We start from the raw sequence: 21,783 nt of genomic DNA on the forward strand, positions 1-21,783 counted from the left end.
CTTTGATAAGTTTGATACTCAACTGCTAGGCATCAGTTTAATGACTGTACTTGTCAAGGATGAGTTTTGATAGGTCAGGTTACACCTAAGCATCCTGGATTTGGGGCATGTGAATGTTTACATTACTATTAATGATGCAGAGATCTCATTCTTGTCTTACAATAGAACCAACAGAAAGCTGTTGCTAGCCTGACTCTTCCCATTACCTCTTTAGTTTTGCCCAGCAGACTTCAAAAAGAAACCAATGTGCAGATAGCCCCCGTCAAGTATTCTCTAATGTACTTTAATTCCAGCTCATGTGAATTGACCCATATCTGTTAGATTCACCATTTTGTATTAAGCGACCACACAGTGATTTTTTTTCCCCAAAAATCTCCACAATACATCCGGCAGTGACTCACCAGGATTGACAAATAACTTTATGCTCTCCTTGTAAGTGTATGCTGATTGAGGACAGTTGGTCCCAACATCCGCTCATTCTGTACTGACCTTCAAAGCAAGCTTATGAGGTCTTGAGATTTTCACAAGCCTAATTCTCTTCCCCAATCTACCTACCATCAAAGAATGTTTTTTTTTTCTTGCTGCTGGCCTCACCCACCCTTACCTCAGGAAGAAAAATGCTCAATACTCAATAGCCAAGTGTTGGCATTAAGACAATCAAGGATCAAGGTACTTGAAGTTCTGAATCTTGACTTGAAAGTATATGTACATGCCGGATTGTTACATGAGAAATGTTAATTAATATAGTAATGCATACAACTATTAAAATCTTAATTACCTCCTAAATCCTCTTAAGACTTGTAAAAGCTTTCCCAGTGTGGCAAGGCACTGTGTCAAGCCTAAAAAGGTAGTTCCCAGTGATGTTTGTTATTGATAGTTATGTCAGTGGCACCCCATCAAATTGTGGGAATCAACATACTTGGCTGTGTCTTATGGATTTTCCTTGCTCCTCAATCTCAGGAAAAACATATGTTGCATGATCTTTCAGTCCTTAAGAGGCTCTTATGGATGTGAAATGTCCAGTTATAGCCAAATTTTCTGATTGTTTCCTTGAGTTTAAGCCATAACCATATTTAAGATGCTCCCCACCACAGATAAAGCACAAGTTGTCCAAGTACAGAAGTGATTGCAATGATAAAGTTTATGCCTAAGACAAACATGCCACCAACCCCCTTAGAGCAATTTCCTTCTTTTTAAGACACATCTAGGATTACGAGAAGCTACCTGGTTAATTTCTGAAATATACAAGCGTATAGAAAAATTGTCATTATCTGGGTAAACCGTTATTTTCATGTGCCAGTTCATCTTCCCCATTATATTTCCCTTGACTTTGGTTAGAATTGGTACTGAGGTTGTGTGTTAACGCCAATTTACTTCAGTTCAAAGTTTAACTTGTTTGTAGTCACTTTTTAAACCTCTGAAATTTGTCCTTAAAAACTGAAGGCTAGTATTCAGACAAGCTCATAGTTGATGACAGGATAAAGGCAAAATATTTCAAATGAGACATGAGAGCTGGTAATATGAGCTAGTCATTAATGTGACTTACCTGTTAGACACCTATTATCAAAAGCAAAAGAAATTAATCAGACCAAGTCAACTTTGTATGCCCTTTTCTGGTTTCTTCAATGCATTCAGGTAAAGATGTCCATATTAAGTTCCCATTATGAAATTGACCCACAAAGCTACATTTTTCAAAGACCATCACTATTCATTTACAAGCATAGATTTCAATATGACCCTTAGTTGACAAAACACTACAGCATGCCAGGTTTTTGTCTTGGTGCCTTTCACAAGCCAATACACCACTTGAGCTGGTTCAAAAACATGGTTTTAAAACACCAACAATGTTCGACAGAGGAAAACTGTAGCAGTATTCAAACGCTGAATGTATAGTGCATGAAGAATAGCATTTTATTAGGGACAGCCAATAATGTCCACAATGCTTTTCTCATTTGTCTAATATTCAAAGAAAAATGGCAATATGCATAAATCTGAAAACTGCTTTTAAAAAAATAGGGGATGGAAATCTTGTAGACAACGGAATGTTGAAGAACAAGATTCACACATTTTATGTGTAAACATTACACCAAGTATTTGGATACAAAAGTATTTATTTTTATAAATTTTGTATTTAAAATAGAACTTTATATCTGTCTACTCACAAAACCTAATTTAAAACATGATACATTTATCTCTCTAGCTTATTTTGTTATTTTACAAACAACACTCATTTTGTAATTATTTTATCAAGAACCTGTACTAAATATTTGTTTTTATCAGAAAACATTTCCCTTTTATGTTAAAGAGTGCTTCTTAAATGAAGGCACCAACAAGAACTACTTTCAGATGGTACAGTATTTCTTATTTCTTGAAGACTCTGTGGTTGACCACTTCTTCATTAGTTACCTGCAGCAAGACACCTTCCTGCCAAAGGAAAAAAAAAGTATCTGAAGAAGTTTATCATGTTTGTCCAAAGAACCTAAATAACTTCAGTGGTGGTCTTAGGATCAAAGAAGACTCACTGATGCATACAGAATAAGCCCTGAATATCACATTCCTGAAAAGGCAGTAAAGCCAGGAAATCAATCTGAGTAATAGTTTTAGGAAATGAATTTCAGCAGTCAACCTACAGCTGTTTAGGATAGGACATGGGGTAAAAATTACATTTTAACCCAACTATCAGTAATGGGTACATAACAAGATTCATAATGTAGACAGACATTTTACTTGTATGAGGTATTATCTGGAAAAAATCCAACTATTTTGTCCTACCTTCTGTCAGCCTCATCATCAAAAGTATGTAAAGTTAGAACCATAAATGTCTATTTTATTTTAAAAATCCTAGGTTCACTCAAAATGCCTGCTCCAAGAAATGTGAATACACAAGGGTGCAACGATGGGAAATCTCATGATTTATTGAACTTGCAGCCTAACTTTTACCTACCATTTTACTACCAACACCACTGAAGGAACCAAGAAAAGCTTTATTAATGATCACTTGGCTTGCCTCAGCTGTTGAAATGAAGCACTTTACAGTCTTTGTGGCAGCAGAATATACTTGTCCATGGTTCATATCAATGCTAAATTCCAGCAGGGAAAAAAATGATATGTTAAGCACCTGAATCTTCATGGAAAGGGAGGGGGTGGGAAAGAAGGAAAAAAAGGGAAAAACAACCAAAATAATTTAAGTAAATGACAGATTGGAAAACAGGGTTTATAAAAATTATTCTCTTTTGAGTTTATATATTGTTAAACTCAATTTGTAGCTATGTTAAACTACATAAGAACCACTATACTGTAAGACCATTGAAGAGTTATTAGTTTATCTTTTAGGGAGGAAAATTAAGAAAGGAAAAGTAAATAAGATCTTACCTAAAGAAGTTTAACTGAAGCTTAGAACTATTTTGCTCTACACCCTCAGCTTTCGTTGGCATCCTTATAAACTACTGTAGTTAAAACTTTGTAGAAAACAGCACAGTTTTTTAAGACTGGCTGAACTTAGTAGCCGTCAAGAGTTCTCTTGTACTAGACCTGTGTCCCTGAAGAGTACCTCGCTGGGGTTATTTCCTTTCCTTGCATTGAAGAAGCAGCATCTAAAAGATCTAAAAAGGTGTTTCTCCTTGCAGAGATATCCCTTAAGTTATCTAGATAATTTAATCCTGATGAATTGCAGACAACACACTTACATCTGACCACAATTTATCTTATACAATATAACAACAGCTTTGCAATGGACCTTAATTATACTACCCACTCCTTAACTTATTTAAAATAAAAAGTCTATAATTACACAATTTCCTTTAGAATTATTTTATTAAATCATAAATGTACAACAGCTTCTTAACTCTACACACGCACTTAAATTTTTTAAAGGAAAAACGTTATGTCTTATTACACCATGATCCTGGCTAATAGCTTTTCAAAACTTTGAGAAAAATCTTAAAAAAGGTTTCACATGTCACCTGAAACTTACAAATTTAACATTATCAAAGAAGGAATGCTTCTACACTCTTACAAAGACCACTAGAAAGAAACAACAATTAAAAAGCTAAGAAACTGTCTCAAAGGCATTTTTTTTTTTTACAATCCTTCCTCCACAGTAAGGTAATGTTATTAAATAATCCAATCCATTCCCAAAATGGCTCTCTGCATCTGCTCTGGTGTCTTCTGCCATATCACTGCATATTTATGCATGACTGAGATAAGATTTTCCTTAACATTGTTATTTCGATAACCTGAAGCTGTTCTGTTACCTCTGGGCTCTCATCCTCTCCTATTTATACAGTGAAGCCTGTTTCAACAGAAGTAAAGAGTAAAAAAAAATAGGTTATGAAATTATCCATCTAACCAGATTTTAAGGAAAGATTAACATGATCCTAAAAAGCTTTTTACTCCTGCAGCTAAGTCTCCCAAGACAATAATAATTGTAAAACTCAAAAACTACTTACCCAAGGCAAATAGGATGAAGCTCAGTATCGGCTCCTCCCACCATAACCCCCACTTCCTCCACTTCCTCCAGGACCATAATTTCCTAGAACAGTTAAAAGAGCAAAAAAGAAAGCATACTGTCATTTCCCATAGTCATCCCCAAATCAAGTTTTTACTTTATAAACAATATAATCTTATATTTTCAGTTAACTTGATTACTTGGATAATGAAATATCTGGATTCATGAATATTTTAACTTTGTTCTTAAAACTTGGAAACACTATTGATGCTATAGTTTTACAAGAGGCTCCCCATCACCATTTGCTATTAAGAGATTTTAGAAGAATGTATCAACCAAGAGGCTGAAGAATCCTTTCCTACTAAAAGCTTTCTCAAGCCAAGTATCAGCTTGAATAAAGGCAGTCATTTAATACAGATTCATATCATGTTCTATGTACAACAATTTGACTTAACTATCTCCTTAAAGAAATATAGGGCCCCACCTAATATCTACTTTGCTAATCCCCAAATATCTTATACAGTAAGAGCATTCCACCTTGCCACACCAATCTCTGACATTAAAATCATTGTCAGAATCTTTGCAGATTTTATTTCGGTGACACCACATATGGGAGCATTACCACATACTTATTTCCCCTTATAAATTATGAAGGACCAACCCTATAATCACTAAATTCCTAAGAACCTCAATTTGTCTTTGTATATTACCTCCACCATATGGTCCCCCCATGTTCCTGCTACCACCAAAGTTTCCACTCTTCATTGGACCATAGTTAGAAGGTTGCTGGTTATAATTTCCAAAATCATTATAACTTCCACTTCCATAATTTCCTATAATAGAAATGTAGTATCAGTATAACAGACCTCAGAATATACCCAAACATCAAACCAATGACAGAGCCAAGTATTTAGGACACTCCCACAAAAATAGAACCTTCTAATCCAAAATTTTAAAGGCACTTAGTGATGGTCAAACAAGCAAAAATCGTCAAATAATTCAAACCCAAATTCCCAGATAAATGTTTCAGGGGTGGGAGGTGCTACGGATGTAGCTTGGCAGCAGTGTTTTGCCCACCATGCCCAAAGCCCCAGTTTCATCTCCAGCACCCGCCTCTCCACACACCCCCCTAACCAAAAACTCAAGTTAAGATGAAATTACCTCCTCCATAGTTGTCATAACCACCTCCATAGCCCCCACCCTGGTTTCCATATCCAGGTCCTCCACCACCATAGCCTCCTCTTCCTCCTCCATAACCAGGGCTACCTCCAAAATTGCCACCTAGTATAAAATAAACCTTTAATTACACATGTTTTCTATGCCACTTTATCATATTGAACCCATTTACAATTTCTCCAAGCACATACTTTTTATGAAACGGAATGTTTGTATATAGTAATCTCTTCCAGAATAACCTTAAAGACAGAAATACCTATCTTGTCCTGGGAAACATTTTGGAGTCTAGGATGCTTACATAACAGCATAAAACCATTTATACTTAATGACTGTGATGACACCACTCCAGAACTAAAGGTATTGTATTAAGGGTCCCTTTTTGATGGCTTCTTGAAATACTACATGTATTTTGGGTCAAGATTATGGGAGCAGCCACTGGCACAGTTACTATAAAGAGCCACACCCATTCAACTTGCCCCAAAGATAAACTTCCCAATTCATGTTTCTGTGAACTGCAAAGTTTTTCTTATGCAACTGTTAATTATCTTCTCATGACTAGAAGTAAACTGATAAGCTTTCTTATAGTTTAAAACTTCTCAAAGCCTGGTACACTAAGCCTCAAATTGCTTGCAGAAAGAACAAGAACTCTGCTTTGTCCAATTAAAATTTGAGTTCTGAAGCAAGGTTTTTACAGTGAAAATACAGGAGTTATTTAGTCATGCCCAATAAGGAGCAAAATCAAGTCTATTAGTAACTCATGGTTTTAAAGGTCTCTTGTATTAGTTAAGTCTGTCTGGAACCGTCAACCTTTTCTGTATTTTAACCAAAGGAATACTAAAGTTATCTTAGGACATCCATCATCTAGTTGAGGACTAAGACAATCCAACTGCTCTTAGATACGGGTCTCCCTTATACCCTGATCTCAGATAAATCTAGTATCCTACATGTTTGCAGAAAAGCAAAAATACAAAATATCACATCTAGCTCCAATTCTTTTTTCAAGAAATGAAATTACATGACATCTTCCATTTATGATTTTGCACTGTCAATAACTCCAAGAATGTACTAAATTATAATGACTAAGACACAGCTTATTTTACAAAAGCCTAAGTCCTTTGAAGTATAAAACACCAAACATACAATGTGATTGTTACCACATAAATCAACATGTACAAGAAACTGACCTCCAGGTCCTCCTCCATATCCATTATAGCCATCCCCAAATCCACGTCCGCTTCCATATCCATCTGTCAGGAATTTAAAAAAAAATGATTTAAGCTAGTTAATCCTATTCATCTTAAATATTCTTTCCCCACTTTCTTGAAATAACCTGGAACAATAATGAAACACAATAGTGTAACTGTTGATCTATAAAAATTCATACACAGAAGTGCATAATTAACAATTATCCACAGTAACTAACCTTTAGACTTGGACTTAAGCACTAAATTAAGATTCTATTCATTTATACAATGGAAGGAGCCAGCGCTTTTTTGAAACCTTAGTACAGAAATTCTGGTAATAATTACACTTGAAGCATATAGCTTGCATGACATTACCAATATTTAAACATTGTTAAACTCACTAACAATTCCTGTCTAAATTTACTATTTAGGGGTACTTGTTCTTTAAGGCTCTTGCAACATCATTTCAACTGTTTAAAAACTGAAGGTGGCCAGAAAACCTGTGACATCCTGAATGCAGTTACCAAAAAAACTGCCTATTACCTCTTTCATAACCAAATTAGGATTAGGATCTTGCCAGGACAAAAAAATCTTTGGGACAAATTTTTAACTTAGGTTGTAATTCTTACCAAACCTAATCATACTTTTTTCTGAAATCAAGCATATTTTACCCTTCAATCTTTCATAACTTGGAACTTACCAGATCCTCCTCTAAAGTTACTTCCTGGTCCTGGTCCAAAATTTCCACCGCCACCACGGGAGTCCCCAAAACCAAAGTTGCCTATAATAGAACCTCTGATTAATAGCAAGCACTCAAATAAATAAAAAGGGAAAGGGAGGGTGGATAAAAATGTTACCTCCTCTTCCACTCCTGGAACTTTGGACTTCTTGCATTTCTTGTCTAGACAAAGCCTTTCTTACTTCTGCATTATGACCATTGATGGTGTGGTATTTTTGCACTGGAATAAATGATTCAGACTCCAATAAATGATCACACTTTAATAGTGAATAACTTTAAAGTTACCTAATATATGTGTTCACTACCCCAAATCTAGTCCACACACCTAGTGCTTACAGACACTTACACACAATTTTGTCCACAGGATCATGGTCATCAAAAGTAACAAAACCAAAGCCTCTTTTCTTTCCAGACTGCCTATCGGTAATTATCTCAATGGTGTCAATTTTCCCATATTCTTCAAAGTAATCTCTAAGGTGGTGTTCCTCAGTATCTTCTTTAATTCCGCCAACAAACAGCTTCTTCACAGTCACATGAGCTCCTGGTTTTCCAGATTCCTACAACAGTGGGGGAGAAAAGTTATCTTGACAGAAGAAACCAGACATGATCAAAAGTACACCATTTGGGGGCTGTTAGTTCAGCTCAGTGGTAGAGCACTTGCCTAGCATGTGTGAGGCACTGGGTTTGATCCTCAGCACCACATATAAATAAAAATAAAGGTCCATCAATAAATAAAAAAAAATTTTTTTCAAGTACACCATCTTTGTATCTTACTACAATTCAACTTTTGAAAAATAAGCAGGGAGGGATATCTGTACATTTAAGTAAGTTTTAGTAAAGTCATTCAATTAGTAATTTTTTTAAAAAATTGCATTCTGATCATTAGGAATTTTTTCCATGTTATTGCAGAAGTTATATTTAGCTTACCTCTCTTGCTACAGCTCGTTTTGGCTCAACCACTCTCCCATCAATTGAATGAGGTCTTGCAGCCATGGCAGCATCAACCTCAGCCATGGATGAGAAAGTTACAAAACCAAATCCTCTTGATCTTTTGCTTGCAGGATCCCTCATAACCTTTAAGACCAAAAGGAAACTTTAGCATTTAAACTAGCAACAAATTAGAGCTTTTACTGTGAATACCGAGTTGAATACTTTCTGCATGAGTCACATTTTAATCACAATTCCAAGAGATAAAGGGCAAGTGTCTGCAGCCAACTTTCCACAGTTAACCTACCACACAATCTGTAAGTTTTCCCCATTGCTCGTAGTAGTTTCTTAAACTTTCTTCTGTGGTTTCAAAACTTAAGCCACCAATAAAGAGTTTACGGAACTGTTCCTTTTCTCTCTGCAAAGGAAAACACCATTTCAATTTTTATTTACATTTTCTCTTTGTATGCAGGAAATTAAATTCTTAAATATGAGGTGACCTGCTGGCAGAGTACCTTTTTCCTCTCCAAAGGAACAGTTTCTAAAGTTTTCTGGGGGGGAAAAAAAAAACTTACATCAAATTTAAACCATATGTTAAACTGCATATTAGTGTGTTACACCAAAAAAGTTTCAGCTGAATTATACAAGTTTCAATGTCACTAAAGCTTGATTTAAATTTACTTCACATTAAATTATCTTAACCCAATTAAATATCACGTAAATTTTTACAACTTTCTGAGGAGAAACAATCTATTCCACGGTCACTGGAGGGTTATTAACAAATTCTTAAGATTTTCATTCGATTCTATATCCTAAAACTACCGTTCACTTTACTCAACCTAGAATTTTTCATATAAAGCCAAAGCTTACCAACTTATTTCAGGATTCAATACCCAAGAAGCAACATTCCCTTAACTGCTCCCTCTAGTGGTGACTACAAGTATCTCAACCTAATGAAACCACTGAAGCAAGTTTCTCCATGTAACTTTTAGAAAAAAACATTAATATTCAAAATGTACATAACCTCTCATAATCAGGCAAATTGTTTTGACCAATACCATTTTTAAAAATGTCTTTAAAAAAGTTTAAAATGCGGGTTTTTTGGCGGGCACTCCATTAATTTGGTTACTTGAGTGACAGTACAATGCCAGCAAATAAACAAAAAAATACACTAATAGATCTCATATTTCAAAAATTATAGTTTCATATTATAACACCATCACTTACTTGCTCAATTAAAGCAGTTCAGGCTCACCAAACTTAGCATCCATCTGACTGACTACAACTCTTATTAAACAGTACAAAAACATAATACTGGGCTGAAATCTTTTAGTACCCTCAAACCAGCAAGAAATATACTGGATTAAACAATCCTTAATTTTGGGCAATTACTAAGGGTGACTACTAAAACTGGGCTCATGCAAGATACATTAAAAGGTCAAATATGAGTACAAAAATAATCTTCCTACTAAAGCAGCACTACTGCTCTCCACACCTATTCTATGGAGGTTCTGGCTCCATGCAGTATCCCACCTGCATATAAAATGATTAAAGATTCACTTAGACTTTTTTTCTTTGCTTAGTTTTGAGGATTCTGAACTTTTAAAAATAACAAGTTATCAAAATAGTTCTTTTAAAATTTTCAGTTTCAAAACAATGGCTATTCAGCAAGACAGTTTCCACCTAACTGCATTTACTGTTAGGTGTTGTTAGATCACTAAATCCATAAAGTATATCTACAATTCTTACGTATCACTACAAAAAGCAAAAACTCTTTACTTACCTCAGTTTTTTCCAAACTTACCCGAAGTCGACTATCGATTATAAACAAAGTTATTTTATAAATGTACTTAGGGTCAAAGAAAATAATCAGGAAGACCCCCTTCGCTTGAAACTTATGCTTATCAATGTAATGACCAACCATGATTGCAAACAAATGAGAAAAGCAAGTGACAAAGTTCAAACACACAGTGGTCCATGCCTAAAACAGTAATTTACATTGCAATACACGCATTATGAAGGACCGAGCCATGTCATAATCTAAGTACAACTAGAATAAAACACGTTTTTGCTTCACTTTCTTCATAACTTCTGGCATATGTTGTAAGTAAGGACCGGTAGTTTTATCCAGTAAGGTTCAAGCTTCCCAGTAAAAATATTTAAAATACAAATAAATTCCATCATTCAAGCAGAACACTTCAGGACAGTAAAAGGACTCTTTATGAATACCCCTCCCCCTCAATGACCCTCCTCGTTGCTACACTCACTCTCGGTACTGAGGGCTCCAATTTTTTTTTTCACTTCCAATTTGCTACAATTCGACTGCTCTTAATCAAAGCATCCCCAGATAAAACCATTCGTCTTAAAATATCAAGGCCTGGAAAAGTGGTTTCTTTGTAAAAAGCTCGCGGAAACAGCGCCCAACGCCCTAGGTGGAGATACCTTCTCTGAGCCCGCGCCAACAAGCCCTGCGGAACCCCCCCCCTTCTGTGTGGCTTCTGAACGCAATGGCGCCATTTCATCGAGGGGAAGGCAGAGCGCCTTAAACGAGGTGCGCAGGACGCTAAAGATCCAAGCTCACAAAGCACTCCAAATCCACCTCGAAACGATATGAAAACAGCCCGAGAAGAAAGAAAAATAGTTAGCTACTTCTATGCTTTGATAAAAGAATTAAACTAGTAAAATTCAGGGAGTTATAAGAAAATCGCTGCGAAAAAGGAAAGACAGGAAAATGGCGGCCGCCAAATCCGGTTCCCGGGAGAGGGGGGGAGGGGAAGCTCCGCAGACTCGCTCACGAGGGCCCGATGCCCGCCGAAACGCTCAAACACGTAAAAGCCCGGGTTCCCAAATCAGCGGGCCTTAAAAAAGGAGTGCTATTTCCCACTTGCGCTCCCCGCTTCCACTAAAAAACGGCCGCGGCCGCCATGTGGAAGTTCCCCATCCCCCACCCCAGTAGAGGGAAATGGCGCCGGGAGGCTGAGGGTGGGGAAGGTGTTTGTACCGATCAGGCCTCCGCTATCGACCCCTCTCGCAAACACCAAAAGGCCAAAAGCTACTGAAGCGGCCCGGTTTCCTGCCACTCTCCCATGGAGGCGGCGGGCCGACTTCCACTGCGGCGCCAACGGCCTCGCCATGCCCTTTCCAATAACTCATTGATTTCAAACCCGTTACCTCCATCGCGGACTCAGTCGCTTCAGCCCGATTTCCCGCAGCCGAGCGAGATGAGAGAGATCTCCGCGGACGAACACGAACCGGACTCGTCCTGGCGCTGTAGTGAGAACTGCCGCTGCTCGAGAAACAACACCGCTAAGAGCACGTCCACTCGGGACCCGGCGCTGCTGCTACTGCCGCTAGAGCCGCTGCCGCCGCTTTTCTAGAACCTTCCCCCCCGACTAACGCGTCCTCCCCTACGTCAGGCCGTTACGTAAACGCCCTAACCTCCGCCAATGGCGGGAATGCGCTACGCCCTCCTTACGCCGAGTACGTGCTCCTCCCCCCAACTCTGCGGATAGCAATAATGCTTTACGTCACTTGCGTAAATTGATTCAGTGAATTGCGGAAGGCTCGAGTCCTTCGTGTTAATCCTCTCGGAATTAAGTCCAGCCCCCGCCTTAGCGCAGGGCAGGTGAGAAACGGTCGCGCAGTTTGAAATTAACGCTGTTGGGAGGAGCTTAATCGGCCGCTCAGGTCCGGCCCCCTGATCCCACGCGTTCCCCTTGCAGCTACACCTTTGATAATCTTATCCCCCTTGGTTCTCCCGCCCAAAAACCCTGTAGCAAACCTTCGTTTTCCCTCCCCCAGCATATGGTAACTGACTCGGCCCCTTCCGGAAACACCCGAGGAGACGTCTAGTCAACAATTTACACTGTTCATGGTGCACCCACCGAACCCTGGCCAATGCCTTTGGGGCTGACCACTCGGGTTCAGGAGAGTCTTTTCCAGAGGGGGATCCGAGAGCGACACTCGTCCTTAGCTCCCTATTCCCCCCTCTGCATTGGAGGCACCCTCTCCAAGGGGTGAGGAAGTAGGCGGAGTCCGGTTTTGGCGGCACCCGCCGCTACTGCGACACAGAAAAGCCAACGAAAAAACTCTGGTCGCAGTCCTCGCCCCTCCCTCCCCANCCTCCCCCGTCTGATGTGACTCGAGCTTGAGGCGCGCAGGGCTGGAGACGCTGCAGATCCGCGACCTGGAGCATCGGAGGTGGTGATGTCGGTGGCTTGCTTTCTCTTCCCCCAATTCCGTGGTAGTGCTTAAAATAACCCATGCGCGCCGGGGACCCTCATTTCCCGGCTTCCCGACCCTCCCCGCTGTACTCCGTGTCCGGAGCTACGGGAAGGAGCGGAGGGGCGAGTGGAGGCCCTGCAGCTGGTCTGGCGCTGCACACGCCGTTAGGTGGGGGGGATGACTGTGCTCTCCAGAGGGTTGAAACCTGTGGTGCCAGCCGCCTTATTTCTAGACAAAGCGCATGTCCTCCCCTCCCCCGTCTCCGATCAGGAAGAGGGGCCTCCCGCGTCGCTGCGCTGCTAGCGGAGTTGGGCCTCCTGGGAAGGCGGTGCATTTTCCTGCAGCGTCGAGGCCTGGCGCGCGCTTTCCCTGTCCCGAGGCCGCGGCGTCCACTCCGTTACGTGGCCGCCGCCCGAGGGGGTGGCGCGGGCCCTGTGGCGCAGTGCCCTTGAGCCCCCGCGCCGCGGCCTTTGTTTCTCCCCGCGGATCCGCTGACCACGAGGCCCGCGCTCCCGGGTGGGGGTGGGTGCCTGGTCTTTAGGCCTCCAGTTGAGGGATTAAGCTGCGAAAGACCCGGGGCTTAGGGAAGAGGATATATAGGGGTGAGTGTCTAGTGTCACGAAATGGGTTGGGGCATGTGTTTTTCCTTTCCTTTGGTTATTCCTAACTCCCAGTTGAAAAAAGGGAGGTTTTCAGAATAGAAATCACCTGGAGTTATATATGTAGGAGACTGTTAAAGAGATTTTGAGAAAAGATTCATGGTAGTTGACCCTTGTGAATTTAGTAATCATGCCTGGTTTTGAACCAAAACGTTTGTTCTTTTTTAGGGGAAAAAAATGAAAATTGAATTTATTGTAAATGGGACCTAGTTGGGAAAGTATTTCTATTTTTCTCTAGGTAAAGCTACTTAAGATACCAGTTTTAACTGTTGTGCATTTTTCTAGTGTAGCTCTTCAAGTCTGCAATTTTAAAAAATGGCCTCCAATAAGACTACATTGGTAAGTTAATTAAAACCTAAGATATGTAAGGATCTAGTTCTAATTTTTTTCTCTAGAAATTATAACTTGCATCTCTGTGGTTGAGAAGTTTATGTACACACGTTTTTCCCAGTTCTCCCCAGTAGTCCAATAGGGGAGAACTGAGAACAAAAACGAATTTGTTAATGTTTGTTAATGTCTCCTTTGAATGTAAGTGTCAAGTAGAACACCTATAAGATGTAAATTGAGCAACGAATATATTTCTGGTAATTTAGGAATAATGTTTGAATTATATTCACAGAATTGAAATTTGGGGAGTTAATGAGTTAAAAAAAAACTGATCGAAAACAGGAGTTTTGCTGAGTGTTTTTATTTTGAAATAAAACTAATTAAAGAATGTTACATGCTTTCTTGTGTTTCATAACAGGCTGTGCAAAAGTGTAAGAACATGTCTATTTAGATGTGTTAATTATAACACATTGCATTAATAATAATCATAAGCGTACAAAGGTGAGTTAACATTTTAAGTAAAGCAAAACATCTGGTTTTAATCTGTATATTCTCCCCTTGGGTTTCACACTGAAAAGGCAAGTTTGTGATTTTTAATTTGTTCCTCGACCAGATGTAGTCAGATACTCTGGAAAATAGATTGAAAGATGTTATATGAAGCCTGTGATAGACTCTCATAAAAAGCACAATCTTTGCCTCTTAATTCCATAGTCTGTAAACCAAATGTAGGTGGTCAAATAGGCTTTTTATTCACCTGTACCCTTCCGTTATTGGATGGGAAAGGCATGAACTGTCAGTGAGGCTTTGAGGATGTATATGGAGAACAGAAAATCAATATACTGAGCAGGGCACAGTGGTGCACACCTATAATCCCAGCAACTAGGGAAGCTGAGGCAGGAGAATTGCAAGTTCAAAGCCAGCCTCAGCAGATTAGCAAGGCACTTAGCAACCCAGTGAGACCCTGTTTTATTATTAAAGGGCTGGGGCGTGGCTTGGTGGTTAAGTACTTCTGGGTTCAATCCCTGGTACCAAAAAAAAAAATCAATGCACTGATGTTCATTAAGGTGAAGTTTTTTTGCACAGTTTATTAGCCTTCGGTGTTTGTATTTATTGGTATTTTCTGGGTTTGTTTGGTTTTTTTAAGGACCAGATGAACCACTTAAGTTTTTAATCAATTTTGCCCCATTATCCCAGATGAAAAACACTTAAAAATACAAATTGAACGCTGGGCATGGTAGTGCATGCCTGTAATCCCAATGGCTTGGGAGGCTGAGGCAGGAAGATCACAGAAATCAATGTATTCTAGGAGAGTCAAAACATTATCTAGGAGAAAGAGGTTCAAAACCTGCCTCTGCATCTTAGCAAGGTATTAAGCAATTCAGTGTCTTTAAATAAAATAGAAAAAGGGGCTGAGGATGTGACTCACTGGTTAAGCACACCTGGGTTCAATCCTCAGTACACCCCCCCCAGCCAATCAATCAATAAATAAATAAAACTAGAGCAATGAATATTAACAAATTTTAATGCACCAGTATTGATCTAATTTTTTTCATTTTAAAATAATTTCATTAGTGTTGTGGGAACTCTGTGTGTGTGTTTTAATAGCAGGAATGTATTTTGGCTCCAAAACCTACCCCATGCTTGGAAAAGACTGCTGGCTTAAGCCAACATATATTTTAAAAGAAAAAAAAAAATGGAACACTGTTATGTAGATTGTCGTGCTAGTAATAAATAAAGCATTTTGCCTGCTGGAGCTTTTTCTTTGTTTGATCCTTGTGTTTCCTTTTTGTTTTCTTTCTTTTTTTTTTTTTTTTTTAATGTTCTTTATTAGCCTTCTTCCTTCGTGGAGTAGCTGGTTTTTTTCTTTTGTTGTTCTTCAGTTAGGATAGAAACTTTTTGCTGCAGTTTCTTTGATTATTAAAAATCATTAAAGAGGGCTGGAGTTGTAGCTCAGTGGTTGAAAGCTTGCCTTGCATGCGTGAGGCACTGGGTTCCATCCATGGCACCACATTAAAAAACAAATAAAATCAAGATATTGTGTCCATTTACAGCTTTAAAAAAAATTTTTTAAGTCATTTAAGGTCTGACTTGGAAATAGAAACCTGTAAAATCAGATGTATGATTCCAGAGAATTTTTGTTTCTTACGTATACGTGTATATACCCTTATGCTTATAGCATGTTGTTTTAAAGTGAAAAGCATTTTGGCCTGTAAAAGTGACATTGATGTGTTTGTCCCAAAGGGTCAGGAAAATCAGTTCATTTTTTTTATATTTTGAGATTTTAACATTGGTTTGAATTGGGAAAGGCATTGTGACTTAAGGCCACCAGAGGTTCTGTTCTGTGTGTAAGATGTGTGTGTTGAATGTAGCAATATAAGCAGTATAGCCTTTAAAATGTATTCAAATTTTTTAATGTTTCTTTATTTCTCTTTTAGCAAAAAATGGGAAAGAAACAGAATGGAAAGAGTAAAAAAGTTGAAGAGGCAGAGCCTGAAGAATTTGTGGTAGAAAAAGTCCTAGACCGACGTGTAGTAAATGGAAAGGTGGAATACTTTCTGAAGTGGAAAGGATTTACAGAGTAAGAAAGTTCTCTGCATTTTTTTTTTTTTAATAACCTTTAATTACGGTCCTAAAAATTTGGTTTTGGCCTTACCTCACCAGTTTTACTATAGAAATCTTTAATTCTAGGTGTTATTCAAGGTATGTTTTTAAAAAGCCAAGATTTTAGCACTCAACTGAAAGAATGTATTTATTATGTAATACATTTTAATGTAGTTAGGAAGATATTTTTAAAAATTAGTTTGCTAGTTATAATAAAGATTAGATTTACCTTTTGGTTTGCCTATTCCTGCTATATACCATTTCCAAATAGTGTGAGCACCTACCAGAAATTGAAAACATTGTCTCACAGTTGAGAATTCCTCAGAGTCATTGTTTTAACGTTTTAAAACAACATTACTATATACCTTGGGGTGGGAATTGGGAGTTTGTGTTTTTAAAAAGACCCAGTCAAGTTCTTAATTGTGAAACTTGGAATAATGTTTGCTTCAATTCTATTGGAGTCAGGTTCAATTAATTTTGGAGTAAAATGGCAAATTGCCTACTTAGGACAGTAGAGACAGTCACAAAAGAATCTAGACACAATCTCTCAAAGGCATGCAGAGGATAAGGGAGGGAATGATTAGTAGCTGTAGTACAGAGAACTATTTTCCAGTAATCTATAAATAGATGCAGATGATGAACCATGTTTGATTGAATCTACATTTTTGTTTTGCTTTACTGAACACAGTGCTGACAATACTTGGGAACCTGAAGAAAATTTAGATTGTCCAGAGTTAATTGAAGCATTTCTTAATTCTCAAAAAGCTGGTAAAGAAAAAGATGGTACCAAAAGAAAATCTTTATCTGACAGCGAATCTGATGATAGCAAGTCAAAGAAGAAAAGAGATGCTGTAAGTATAAAACATTACCCACCATGCTGGCTCTTCATAAAAGACAAGGTTTTTTTGTTTTGTTTTTCTCCTAATCAAGTAATTTCAAAATACCATTAAGAAGCCTTTTATAGGGCTGGGGATACAGCTCAGTTGGTAGAGTGCTTTCCTCACATGCACAAGGCAAAAGTCTTTTATAAACAATGGTAAGACTGGTGCCTTTGCATTACGGTGAAGGCAATTCTGATAGCATATCCTCATTATAGTCCATTAGTGGTATTGACCACAAGAAAGTACTTTTCATATGATCTGTGCTACACACAATACTTTGGTTTCAAAGTATATGATCTTTGATAACAATAATAGCTTTATAACTTCTGGCATAAATTGAGATATTTGGTTCATTCACTACATAAATACTTTGATCCAGTCATTGTTTCATTAGTGCCTTGCATTGGGCAAATCTGATAACTTCTACCCTTGACTTAAGAACAGATTATACTTGTCTTACCAACTGTCCTAGCATGGCAATTTGGAGAAGTGTTTTGGTGATGAGTTAGTTTCTAGGCTTAGGCACTAAGTATGCAATACAATATAAATTGGTAAAGGATTATAGATTTGAAATTTGATGATTTGAACATTAAATCTTATCTCTTCAGCATCTGGCTTAAGGAATGCAGACAGCTCTACTGTTGCATTTTATTGCTGGGATATGTTGTTTAGGTGGAGGTATGTGAAAATAGTCCACACTCTGGTACATGAAAAGGAAACTTAGCAGAACCTCTTCTCCAGAAGCTTTAGGGATTCCCAAGGATCCTCAGACCACCCATTGGAGAACCACTTCTAAGGTTTTTCCTATTTGCCTAATTCACACTGATTTTGAGACAAGACTTTTGCAAGGTTGCTTATTAGGGTCTCTAAATTGCTGGTGCTGGCTTGAATATGTGACCTTTCTACATCAGCCTCTGGGGTTGCTGGTATTAAAAGCATGTGCCACCGCATACCCAGCCAGTTGTCTGCTTTTGGTTCAGTTTTTTTGTTTGTTTGTTTAAGCCTTCTACCTAAGAAATAAGACATGTACAACATGTCTTAGTACCATGGCTCTTACTTCAGTTGTTTCTATTTCACTATTAGAAGATTTTGATGTAAAAGGTATATTTCATGAAGAAAAACTAGAAGTTATTTGCTATGAAAAAAGTAATCACCTGACTTCTTTTAAATAGGCTGACAAACCAAGAGGCTTTGCCAGAGGTCTTGATCCTGAACGAATAATTGGTGCCACAGACAGCAGTGGAGAATTGATGTTTCTTATGAAATGGTAAGTGATTGATTGATACTTGGTTGATTTTGTATTTTTGGTGACCTGGGAATTGAACCTAGGGCTTCTTGTGTGCTGGGCAAATGCTCTACCACTGAGCTACATCCTCAGCCTCATTGGCAGATTTTTCCCAAAAAAAAAAAGAAAAAAGAATTTTTTTTTTTCAAGCCATATCTTAGAAAGATTTTATAGTTTCATTTATAAAACACAGAAGAATTATCTGCTGGAGAATTATTCTAGTTACTTATGGCAACCGTGTTTTTTAAGAGAAGGTCAGCAAATCTGTGATCTCTTTTGGAAAATGAAGTTTATTGAAACATAACCACAGCTACTATATAATCCTCCTGAAACACTTAAATACTGTTTAATTGAATTATTTCCTGAGTAGTTTTCAGTTGACATAGCAATTCAACTTGAATTTTTTTTCCTTATAACAGGAAAGATTCAGATGAGGCAGACTTGGTGCTGGCAAAAGAAGCAAATATGAAGTGTCCTCAAATTGTAATTGCTTTTTATGAAGAGAGACTAACTTGGCATTCTTGTCCAGAAGATGAAGCTCAATAACTATTTGCATTGTTTTTTATATATATTTATATATATATATAAAATCTGGGTCTTGGTTTTTGATTTACTAGTGTGAAAAAATAACTACATTCTAATGAAAATCAAGTTTGATATGTTGGTTTTGAAAGTAGTATTGGGGAGTTGTTGGGTTTTATTTTTTGTTTTGCATCAGTAGCACTGGTTACTTTGAACAAATAAAAGCTTTCTGTAGTTGCTTCCTTTATCAGAAAAGAGCATTTGATATGATGGTATATTTCCTCTGCTTTTCTAAAAGTTGGGGAAATTTCTGTAGTCATTACTCAGAACTTGTTTTTAACTCATATGCCTAAGGACCATTCTGGGGGTTTTGTTTATTTGTGTGTGTGTGTGTGTGTGTTCATGTGTACATAAAATACTTACATAATGGTTTTGGTTTTTTAAACATTCACGAACACAAAAACAATGGGTAGTAAACCCAAGTTCCTGAGATGCCATCATCCTCTGCAACCTAAGAAATGTCACTTCAAGTTAAATTGAAATTTTCCCTAAACTTAACCTTTCAGACTAAATAAGTGATTCTGTAGTTAATTGGACACTTTAAATTAGATGATTAAAAGCACATTAAATTTACATCTGTCGTCACATAAATGCAACAGTTTTATTTGCAAAATTCCTGAAAGGAAAAATACTATCACTATGCCACTTCTGCACCCAGGCAAGTAAACTAGACAAATCCTAGTTTGTCTTAAAATTATTGAAGAAAGAAGTGGGCATGTTAAGAGTTCTTCTAGTTAGCCATTCCTTTTTTAAAAGTTGAAATCTGCATACTAAAAGGTCATAATTCATGGAATGTCTTTAAGATTTGGCTCATAGAAACCTGATCAGATGGCTAAAGATGTTGGCAATTTATAGCTTGCTCACATAAATTGGTGAGGGAATTTTTACAGTCTAAACTATTGACCTGCATGTGTTTTCTTCACCCCAGTTCATCCTTAACATGTAGGCTCAGTCTTTTCAGTATTTGGATTACTGGTTCAACACAAGCCAGGAAAATAACTTTGTAGTAATCAGAATGTTACCCAACTGTATATTGTTTACTTTATTGTAAATATTGGTGAACAATGGTCAATAAATAGTTTTATATTCCTTTATGTGATGAGACTTTCTTTACCTGATTTCCTTTATAAAATACTTATTCTGTTGGAAAACACATATTTACAGAATTCTAGTATCCATAAAGAGAAAGGGAAATTATGTCCATGCTGTTCATTATCATCTTATTATAGACCCTTGCTGTTCTCAGTTCACAGATGATATGACCTAGTCATCTTACCAATTGGTAACTCTGTTAAATTTTATTGTGGGTATTTATTGTGTCTTGGGTGTTATATTAGTTTTCTGTTGGTTCTGTAACATTTTACCACAAATTATTTAAATACATATTTAACATTTCTGGGGATTGGAAGTCTACAGTCAGTCCCAGTGGTCTAAAGACAAGTTATCAGTGGGTCTTTGGATCTTCAGTGTCAGCAAGCAATATAGCACCTTCCAATTGTCTCCCTCTCTTTTCATCTTGTTTACTGTAGCTAGCTGTTTTGTGAAAAGATTGAGCCAAACCATTCAAGTTCTTGAATTCCTGAGTCCTGAGATTTTTAGCTGAAAGCCAGGGGAAAAAAAATAGCACTTTATTGTAACAAGTCAAATGTTACAGAAATAAAGCTGCTTCATTGATCTCCCCAACCCCCAAATAGCTCAGTTGTACATTTACTTGCTGTTTGTACTATTTTGTGCATTTATGCTGCTGTTTTTAACAAATAATTTTATGTATCTAATTTTTTTTTTTAAGCAGCTTACATTCAAGCCTCTCTCTACGTTATTCTAGCATAGCTGCTGGCTACTACAGTCAAGAGTTTAGATTGGAATCTGCTGTCTTCCATCTTTTATTTCACCACCCCATACTTTAGGTTTCTCTTGTATGAAACATTCTTGAGCTGGTATAAGGATGAATATATGTATGTGAGACATTTAGAACAGTGCTTTGTACTTAGTAATCAAGATACATTTTACCTGGTTTTTTTTCCTAAAAGTATAGAAGTAGGCTTTATATGAAGATTCTCTAACTTGATTCCCCAACTTAACTAGTTGTTAGGTACTTAGTTTGTAGTTTTTTGCTGTTAAGATGAATGTGAACATTCTTCAGTATAGTCAAATAGATATAGATGGATGCACAGTCATTAATGAAGTCAAGGCACTGATTTACTTGTCTACCAATAGCTTAACATTCCATATTCTCACTGGTATTACAAATATTTAACATCTTACTAATTTTTAGCCAATCTGATGGCATCTTGTTTTAATTTGCATGTCTGATGTTTTTGTTAATCATTTACTTAAGTTTCTGTTTTGGGGGTTTTGTCTTTTACTTGTAGATAGACACAATGCCTTTATCTTATTTATTTTTATGTGGTGCTGAGGATGGAACCCAGTGCCTCACACATGCTAGGCAAGTGCTTTACCACTGAGCTATAGCCCCAGCCCTATACGAGTTTTTTAATGAAGTCTTTTGTGTTGCAAATATTTTCTCCTAGTTTTGTGTTTTAATATCACTTATGGGTAATTGTTCTGTCTTCTGGATTTCTTGTTTGAAAATGACCATAATCCCAGGAGGCTGAGGCAGGAGAATCTCAAGTTTTCAAAGCCAGCCTCAGCAAAAGCAAGGCCAAGAAACTCAGTGATACCCTGTCTCTAAATAAAATACAAAATAGGGCATGGGATGCCCAAACAAAATATCTGTCACATCCTAAAGAT

At 37.7% G+C, this 21,783-nt stretch overlaps 2 protein-coding genes across 14 annotated transcripts; one reads left to right on the forward strand and one right to left on the reverse strand.

Annotated features, from left to right (window-relative positions):
- Positions 1 to 1,888: 1,888 nt before the first annotated feature.
- Positions 1,889 to 11,965, reverse strand: Hnrnpa2b1 (heterogeneous nuclear ribonucleoprotein A2/B1). Of its 6 annotated transcripts, none has more exons than XR_001503990.2 (13): positions 11,645 to 11,965; positions 8,989 to 9,024; positions 8,781 to 8,891; positions 8,474 to 8,620; positions 7,893 to 8,103; positions 7,665 to 7,766; positions 7,508 to 7,588; positions 6,808 to 6,870; positions 5,609 to 5,728; positions 5,158 to 5,280; positions 4,449 to 4,531; positions 3,008 to 3,080; positions 1,889 to 2,424 (listed from the first exon to the last, which is right to left on the reverse strand). XR_001503990.2 is itself a non-coding variant. In XM_015490149.2 (12 exons), the coding sequence occupies exons 1-11, from the start codon at positions 11,648 to 11,650 to the stop codon at positions 4,470 to 4,472; spliced, it is 1,062 nt and encodes a 353-aa protein (XP_015345635.1). In that variant the 5' UTR covers positions 11,651 to 11,965; the 3' UTR covers positions 1,889 to 2,424; positions 4,449 to 4,469. The 6 variants fall into 6 exon arrangements, 4 of the variants coding, with proteins under 4 accessions (XP_015345635.1, XP_015345637.1, XP_015345634.1 ...); XR_001503989.2 differs by having other exon boundaries at positions 2,945 to 3,080; XM_015490149.2 differs by lacking the exon at positions 3,008 to 3,080.
- A 308-nt stretch (positions 11,966 to 12,273) lies between these two features.
- On the forward strand, positions 12,274 to 20,126 carry Cbx3 (chromobox 3). 8 transcript variants are annotated; one of them, XM_048786366.1, is made up of 7 exons: positions 12,664 to 12,681; positions 13,642 to 13,695; positions 14,102 to 14,184; positions 16,119 to 16,261; positions 16,973 to 17,135; positions 18,338 to 18,432; positions 18,870 to 20,126. In XM_048786366.1, the coding sequence occupies exons 4-7, from the start codon at positions 16,125 to 16,127 to the stop codon at positions 18,994 to 18,996; spliced, it is 522 nt and encodes a 173-aa protein (XP_048642323.1). In that variant the 5' UTR covers positions 12,664 to 12,681; positions 13,642 to 13,695; positions 14,102 to 14,184; positions 16,119 to 16,124; the 3' UTR covers positions 18,997 to 20,126. The 8 variants fall into 8 exon arrangements, with proteins under 8 accessions (XP_015345644.1, XP_015345643.1, XP_015345639.1 ...); XM_015490158.2 differs by lacking the exon at positions 14,102 to 14,184 and having other exon boundaries at positions 12,274 to 12,673; positions 13,647 to 13,695; XM_015490157.2 differs by lacking the exon at positions 14,102 to 14,184 and having other exon boundaries at positions 12,277 to 12,673.
- The last annotated feature ends 1,657 nt before the right edge of the window (positions 20,127 to 21,783 follow it).

This window comes from Marmota marmota, unplaced genomic scaffold (assembly GCF_001458135.2).
Source record: "Marmota marmota marmota unplaced genomic scaffold, marMar, whole genome shotgun sequence".
NCBI classification, from domain to species: domain Eukaryota; kingdom Metazoa; phylum Chordata; class Mammalia; order Rodentia; family Sciuridae; genus Marmota; species Marmota marmota.